This window comes from Patagioenas fasciata, chromosome 2 (assembly GCF_037038585.1).
Source record: "Patagioenas fasciata isolate bPatFas1 chromosome 2, bPatFas1.hap1, whole genome shotgun sequence".
In the NCBI taxonomy this organism is placed as follows: domain Eukaryota; kingdom Metazoa; phylum Chordata; class Aves; order Columbiformes; family Columbidae; genus Patagioenas; species Patagioenas fasciata.
The window spans coordinates 31,533,639-31,542,259 of NC_092521.1; the positions used below are offsets into that span (position 1 = coordinate 31,533,639).

Consider the following 8,621-nt stretch of genomic DNA (forward strand, 5'->3'; position numbering starts at 1 on the left):
ATACAGTAAATGATAGTCCTTACTCTGAAGGTTTGACTTACTCAACTCTTTTGCTCTACTAAAAGTAATTCAAGAAGTTAACTTAGAACACTATAATGTAATTCTTACATCTGAAGCATGACTTCTATTCATCACCACTCACACAAAGCAAACAATTACAGTTCACATGGAAAAAATAACACATCAAAGGCCTTCATCCTTTTGGAGAGCTTCTGCTTTAAACCAACATGCCTGTTAGGCTGGAGAAAGCTTTTCTGGCAGTAATTCCAAAGTTCAGCTTCAAATTATGTCCAGAGAGAAAATGTATTAAGCAGCAGCTTTGAGGGAAGGAACCCCCAGCAGCCAATAAATCTGCATCTCATGGATCTAAATTCATCACAGAATTAAAATATTTTGCAGTGATTTCCCAGTAAGTGTTTATTTCTTAAGATTTTGGCAACACAATAGCCTGTTTATTAAAAAAAAATAAAATATACATATATATATATATAAGGTTCTTGCAGGCTGATTATATATTTCATTGAGTTTTAATATGGAGACAAGTTATTCCAAAAACTAGAAGAGAAAGAAAAGGAGACAAGATTTTTGTCTTAGAAAGAAGCACCAACTGACAGCTCAACACCCTTGCATTAACAGCAGCTGCAACCACTTGCAATATATTTTGGCATTCCTAATTAAACGTATCCCAAAAATAAACTGAAATCATCACTCATTTCTTCATGAGTGTAATATCCAACAGACTTATAGAAACTTACACTGCTTTAGTGTCTTAACGCCTACAGTTTCCTTTTCGCACTTGAACAGTGGCACTCTGCCATATGTTTATTAACAGCTGCTAAACATGCCCTGCAGTTGAAGCTTGTCAAGTCAAGGATACACGTGTGTTGTCTCTAAGACAAAAGCTGAAAGATCTCTCCCAAGTTTCATTAAATCTAAACAGCTTTGCTGCCTCATTATGTATGGTCAGGCTACAAATTACCTGCTTTTGTTCCAAGTATCTGGTATTATGGCGCTCAGAAAAAAACAGGGCTCTTGTTTTGGTATTAATTTAAACATATGTATCAAGAGAAATTCAAGTGTTATTAAAAGTGTGAAAGGATACGGAAATTAAACATAAAAGCAGAAAGAAAACAAAGATTCTTAATCAGATTTGTGATAAAGTGCACCACACACAAAACTACACTAACTCTTGAAAAACTGCAATTCCCTCCCTGATGAGAAATTTTAAACTGAAATGTAATTGCACAAAGATCTATCCAGCACTGTTTTCCACTTGAAAATGTCAATCTCTGTACAGCTACCTTAAAGTCTGGACAAAGTAAGCTTCTGTATCTCTAGTACAGTACAAAAGAGCCAGACACATCTCATCTATCCTACTGTTTCATTTATTATTACAGTTACTACAAATGTTTTTTCTTAAGCTACCAATGGTATAAAATCAGAAACTCACTTTTATAAAAATTCCCATAACAATGAAAGGTTAATCTTCAAATCAACACTTTTATTAACTTTTAGGCTACTCTGACATGAAAGCAAGTACTCTGTTCCCTCTTTCACCCTCATAGTATTAAATAGTCTTATGACAGTAAGGTGAGACTGGGAATAAGACAACAGAAAGAAAAAACTAGTAAGTTTAGTAGGAAAAACTGCTTGGAATACATTTTATTTACACATGGCTTAATGGGAGAGAGAGAAACTTCCAAGTGTGGCACAAATTAGCAACATCTACTGACACTGAAGGTTATACAGTGACAGGACATATCTTCACAGAGTAATCATTCACAACTCAAAGTTAGAAACTAGGCAACAAGATGTTAAGGAATATACTGCAATAACATTAAACAAAAAGAACACAGTCAAAGATAAGAGAAATTAAAAATAAAAGCTTCAAAATCAAAACCAAGTTATTTAAGGCAAGTTGGGCTAAGATACTGCAGAGTGCATAGCAAACCCCAGATGGGAGGAAACTAATAAGATGACCTACGGCCATAAGGTGTCTGTAACAGTAGTTGCCTTAGAAAAACACTTATTGAAAAGATAGTATTAGTCATCTGAAAGGCGGACATTGCATTTATAAATCCAAACAAAATATTTTAGATAACTGATATTTATGCAGCATAAGGTTTTCCTTGTGATACTGCAGTAGTTTCCCATAAAACTTGCATTCCTTTTTCAACTAGCTCCAAGAAAAACCTACGTTACCCTAACATTTTACGTGTCATCCTTATACCCTAACTCAAACAACAGAATAGCAGCTCTTGTCCAAGGTACCCTGAGCTGCTTAAAGCATTCAACCAATAAGCCAAATTTCAGTATTGCACTACAATTTGGACTCCAGATACATCTATACAACCAAGGTGGGTGTTTTAATTGAGCTCTGAATAGTGAAGAGAGGGTGATCAGGGATCAATTCCAGCTAACAGCTCGATTTCAGTCCAACAGTTCAAGCACTAGCCTAACCTGAAGCACATAGACTTGCCAGGGGAAACAAGCTAATCACCAGCCAGGCAATCCAAGTGAACTTTCGCAGCGCAGACATCCTTAGGGGGGAAAGGCTGCAGAAGGCTGGTGATTCAACGTGAGCGTTCCCGAAGAGCTTTTCATCCACGTATGTTCTAGAGTTAGCCAAGAAACACAATAAGTGGAGAACATGAAGAGTTTCACTAATCCTAAAGCATTAGAGGAGAGCTGGCATATTAACACGGCTTTCAGGAAACCACATGTTTATCTCAGACATACACCAAGCAATTGCAGACTTCTTGCTCAGTAGCTCAATCTAAAGCAACACAATCGGGGGAAAAAAAAAAAGATTCAACTGAGAAGGTTTTGACTAGAGAGTTACCCGACTACTGCACAGGGACCATACCGTTAAGAACAGCAGAGTAATTCTAATTTCACGCTGGCAAGCACCAGTTCACACGCAGTCGTTAGCCGGACACTACCCTCCCTTCCCCGGTACCGCAGGAGGAAGTTGTAACGAGTGCTTTTAAATCACTGCAGCAACACTTGCATGCATACGCAACTTTTTCCCACATCGCCGCTTTATCTTCACGAGATAACCAAATAAACTAATGAAAACGGCACCCGTCACGTCCGAACGGCGAGGCCACGTTCACCAGGTACAGCCACACGCAACCATTGGTGCAAAAGCTCCCGGGCCCCACGACAGCGGGCCGGACAGCGCTGAGCTGCCCGGACCCAGCGGGAGAGCCGGCCCGCATGGGAAACCGCACTCTCCGCAGACACGGCGGGTGAGAGCAGCTCTGTGTGCCCAGCCCGCCGGGCAACCACAACACGGGAAGCCTTTTAAAATTAACACACGTGGGCAAATAAACTAACTATACAACAGGAGGGGCCGGCCTCTCCCCCACCCACCGCCGCCCGCATCCCCTACCTGCTCGGCGCTGGCGGGCTCGTTCAGGCGATGTTCGGCGGAGAGGTGGTGCCGCAGCAGCAGGGCCCGCTTGTAGTTGCGGGTGCCCTTACAGAGCTCGTCGTGCCCGCCGGGCAGGGCCCCGCCGGCTATGATGAGCTCGGGCGGGGCGGCGGCGGCCGCCGCGGCGGTGCACCAGGCGCACGACATGAGGCCGGTCTCCTGGCAGTAGTAGAGCCATGGGAACTCCTTGAGCCAGGAGCCCTGGAAGGAGATGTGCAGCTTCTGCAGCAGCGACTTGGGCCGGGCTAGCGGGAAATGCTTGATGCTCTCCCCCTCCCCCGCGCCCACGCTGCTGCCCTCCGCCTCGTCCCCTCCGTCGCCCCCCGACCGCCTGCTGCTGCTGCAGCTGCCGCCCTCGGCGCCGCTGCCGTCGCCCAGGCTGCCCCCTTCGCCGTCCTCCTCGTCGCTGGTGTCGCTCAGGGAGCCCCCGTCCTGGACCAGCTCCTTCCCCTCCAGCAGGCCCTCCGGCTCCAGGCCCTCCGCGCCCTCCAGCTCCATCTCCTCGTCCGCCCCCCGCCCATTGAAGTGCTTCCGCGGCCAGGCCGAGGCCTCGCAGCCATTGTTAGCGGCGGAGGGGGCGGCAAGCAGCCCCCCGCCGCCCCGAAAGGCCAGTGTCCGGCGGTTTCTCTCGGCGAACATTGGGCCCGCGGCGGGGGGCGACACGGCGTCCTGCGGCAGCAGCAGCTCCTTCTCGTCGGCGGCGGCCTCCAGCTCCTCGGCCTCCAGCCCCTCCAGCTCCACTTCCTCGTCCGCCCCGCGCCCGTTCAGCGGCTCGGGGTCCTGCCGCTCCCAGGCCTCGGCCGCGCCGCCGGCCGCCGCGGCGGTGGCGGTGACCAGGCCGCCGCCCCGGAACGCCAGCGTCCGCCGGTTCATCTCCGCGAACATGGCGCGCGCGACCCCCGCCCGCCTCGCCCCCCTGGCCCGCTGCTCCCCGCCCGGCCGAGGGCTCTGTCCCCGGGAACGAGGAAGGAGGCGCCGGCTGCCGTGCGGGAAGGGCGGGGGTGGCGGCCGCGAGAAACCAAGTCCGGCCGCTCCCCCCGCCTCGGCTCCGGCCTAGATCAGCGCCGCGGGCTCCCCACAATGGATCCGGCTCGGCGGCGCTTCCGTCCCGACAGGCCCCGGATCAGGTCGAATGGCAAATGAACAACGGACTGCTCCCACAATGCACCGGGAGAGCCACCGCAGGGGAGGGGGAGCGCAAGCGGGGGGCGGGCAGGCGGGGGGCCAGCGGGGCGGGCGCGACAGCTGGGGCGCGTCACGCGCCCCTGCGCCGCCCGCCCGCCCCGCCGCGCGCGCCCCGCCCCGCCCCGCCCGTCACACGGTGAGGGGGGGTTGGGGCGAGGGGGAGCGACCCCCTCCGCGAGGGGCCACCGTTCCCCCTCCGTCCCCTCCCTCCGCTGCCCCGCGCACGCGCAGCGGGACCCCGCGGGTCCGGCGGGATGAGCGGCGGCAGCGGCGCGGCAGTCTCCCGGGGCGGCCGGGCGCGGCGGTACCGTTAGGCGCGGCGCAGCGCGGGCTGCCGGGCGACGCGCGCGGCGTGCGTCCGGCCCGCACGTGCCGGCGGGGCGGGTCCCTCCGCGGGGCGAAGGCTCGAGGCGCGGGGCGGGACCGGGACCGGAGCCGCGGGGTGACCGCGGCGGGCAGGAGCGGCACCGCGGACCTCCCGCGCTTGCTTCTCCCCCAGCCGCACCGGCAGCAGGACAGGAGAAGCCAAAAAAAATTAGTACGTCGAGATGAAAAATAGTTTAATAAGGGAAGACGTAGGAGAAGAAAGAAGGAAAACGGGGCAAGTGATGCTGAGGCGATTGCTCTCCACCTCCCGCGGGTAGATCGGTGCCCAGCCGGTTCCTGATAAGGAAACGGTTAACTGCCCTCAACCCTCTGCTCGGCTGTGGAGCTGATGTTACACAGCATGGACCATCTCTTTGGTGAGTTCAGGCCATCTGCCCAGCTGTATCACTTCCCAGCCTCTTCAGCACCCCTGATCTGTTCCCTGAGGGGGCAGGGTAAGAAACAGGAAAGGCTTTCATGCTCTGCAAACACCATTCCACGCAAATCTAAACCACAGCCCTGCGCGACCTGCTGAGAAGAACGTTGACTCCATCCCAGCCAGACCCAGTACAACAGATAACAAAAAGCGTCAGAGAGTTTTCCAGATGGAGAAGTGTGTGGCTGTCACTGTGGTGTCACGCAGATACATACATTCAGTAGTAAAAAAGATTCCTCCGTATCTTGGGTTGGAAACATGCAGGGATCTGGGAGAGCTGACTTCATCTTTTGAGAAGAGTTTGCAAGAATACTATAAAAATGCTGTAAATAATGCTGTAAGCAAGAATTTTTTCATCCTTCGAAAGACTTATTTGGGAAAAGGACATGTTTGGTGGAAGATTAATTTGCATTCTGCAAAGATTAGCAAAATCTTTCTAAAATTTGGAGAGGGAGAGTTAAGTTGGTTGTGGAGAAACAGATAAACTCTAAAAGGCAGCATTTCCAGGAGAGGAGCAAAGATGGTCTGAATTTAGACGAGGGGGCAGAAGAGTGATGGGAATTGAAGGATTCTGAAATTTGCTGTGCCTGGCGGGAGGGTGGAGATAGCGATTCAGATCTGGGTCCATCAAAGCAAAGGGTTCCCATGACACAGCCTCCATAAAATGCAAAACTGACCCGTATTTAATAAACCTTTGGGCTTTGTGGTGTATCGATGTTTTTGCATTCCCATGGTGCTCGATCCTTGCCTGTCAGCATTCGTCAGCTGACTTGTGCCTTAGCACTTACCTACATTAGAATTGCTTACCCATTTTATATTGCTTATAAAGAAAGACGTTTGATGTTGTGGATTATTTCCCACTGTATGTTTCAATTGGTGCAGATTGCATTAAAAGTATACAGGAAGTTTAATTTAAGAATCCCTCCTGGGATTCACATTTATGGAGCAGACTTCTTCAAATCTCAGGGAATGTAACCTGCACCCAGGACTGTTTTTTTAAAAGAAACCTACCTGGTGGATGTCCTCGAATGAACTGGGATAAGATACATAGGAGGGACAGTAAGATAGTGAGCCACAGGGTTCCTGTTACGAGATGCAAAGAAGTGTCATTTGATTGCAGCAGGTGACCTCGAGTGCTAACGTATCGATAGAGAATCATAAAGTAATTTAGATTGGAGGAAACCTCTGGAGTTCACTGAGTTCAAAGTAGAGCCAACCTCAAAGTCACACTCAGAGACAATGTCTCGGACTCCCCTAGACTGTTTGCTGAGAAGACCTTTGGTAATAGCTCCTCCCAAATCTGCTCCCCACACTTTCGCGTTGTCAGTTTGCTACAAGGGCTTCCACCCCTGCACAGTGCACTCAACAAAGGGAACTTAACCAAATCATTTTGGCTAATTTAATTGCTCTGTAATGGCTCTGTCACAGCAGAATTGAGGTTGTGTTGGTCTATTTGATAATTCCATTTACTGAGTGCCTTCATGGACACACGTTTCCCCAGACACTTTTTGTCACTGAGTAATTTGCAAAGATTTTGGAACAGCTTAATCTTCATCACAAAAATTCTTGTTTTCAGGCTGCTTCAGTGTACATGAGGTTTTATATTATATTTGTGATGGGACTATTTCAGAAAGCATCCTAAGATGCTGTAGCAAAAATATATTTATTTTGTACAAACAGTAATTTGCTGTTTATTCATCACTGGTTTTCAGTTCCCCTGACAAACCTGCATGCTAAGATTCATAGTTGAAAAAAATCACTGATGTACACGTCATGGTAATTTTTTAATATACCTTTTTCACCAATACTCTCTCTCAAGTCATTGTTTACTGCTGAAGTTCATATATTTGGACAATCAGCTCCAGTCTCTTTCCTTTTCCATTCTTTGATGGGATAGGATAGGAGAGAAATCTCCAGTGGTTAACCATCCCAGTCCTGTAGATAGCAAATGCTGTTTTGTTCACTCTGAAATCTAAGTCTCCAGATACAACATGCAACTTCCTTATTTCTCTGAAACTCATTTGGTTCTTTCTGCTGCTTTCCCATATGTTACAGACACAACAATCTCCCACAGCTCATTGGGAGAGAATCATAAACTGGTTTGGCTTCCTGCAAAATAAAAGCTAGTGCCTCACATGAAACAGCGGAATTAATTACACATCATGATATATACACTGCTGCAGTGTGGCATTTTGCTCCAAATCTAGAATAACCCAAATCTAAACTATGCAGATGCCAGTTACTGGTAGTACTTTGTGCAAGGGAGACACCCTTGCATCAGTTGTCACTTATTTTTGTTTTCCAGGATCTAAAAGTCCAATATTTAAAAATATTTAAATGGGCATAATGCTGTGGAAGGGAGTGAACATCACATAAAATCCTGTTTATCACTCCAGCTGTATGTATATCTGGGAAGAATGGCTTATAAAGCTCCTCTGTGGGTGAATATCACCACTAATCAAGTCTATATTTAATACTACTTCAAGCTCATTCCACCAAAACATTTAAACCTGTGTTTGTATATTTTGCTCAATTAGGGTTTCAATGAAAAAATAGCAAGCTCCTGTACAAACAATAGAATCTTTTGCTTTTAGGTAATAAAACCCATTGTGCAAGACTTTGAGGATTAAATTCTCATGCTTGTGTGGTGCCTGGTGTAGAGTATCCTGTTGATCAGGAACGCTGTGTTATCCATAGGGGTAGCTCATTACGTACATCCAGCATTTCTTTGTGTTGTAGCTGAGGAGAGTATCTAAAGTCTGATCTAACTCTCAGAGAAATGAGTGAGAAACAGATCATGCCAGGAGAGACATCATGTGTGTATATATATATATCACTGTATACCAATCATATATAAATATATTTTATGTATATGTAAAACAGTGTATACCAATCATAGCATTTTCAGCAAAATACTGCTGATAAAACACATGTGTCAGTATACCAGTGTATACTAGTATATCCCAGTCATAACATTTTCAGCAAAATACTGGTGATACAGCATGTGATATCTGGAAAGATCTGTGTCCCAAAATTCCTGCACTTTCATGATGAGGACGACTCTTCCAAGATAGCTTCTGAAAACAGTGGGATGTTGTCTGATCCCTACAGCACATCTCTGTGATGGATGTTCGTTCAATAGAGAAGATTCAAGACTTTTTTCAAAGATACTTCAAGTTTCTCTAGCATGGTTTTTGT

At 47.7% G+C, this 8,621-nt stretch overlaps 1 protein-coding gene across 1 annotated transcript in view; it reads right to left on the reverse strand.

Moving 5' to 3' along the window:
- ZBTB10 (zinc finger and BTB domain containing 10) overlaps nucleotides 1-4,639 on the reverse strand; it is a 28,912-nt gene extending 24,273 nt beyond the window's left edge. The window contains exon 1 of the mRNA XM_065831224.2: nucleotides 3,395-4,639. Within this exon, the coding sequence (XP_065687296.1) occupies nucleotides 3,395-4,321 (927 nt within the window). The 5' untranslated portion in view covers nucleotides 4,322-4,639. The remainder of the gene's footprint in view (nucleotides 1-3,394) is intronic.
- Between the last annotated feature and the right edge of the window lie 3,982 nt (nucleotides 4,640-8,621).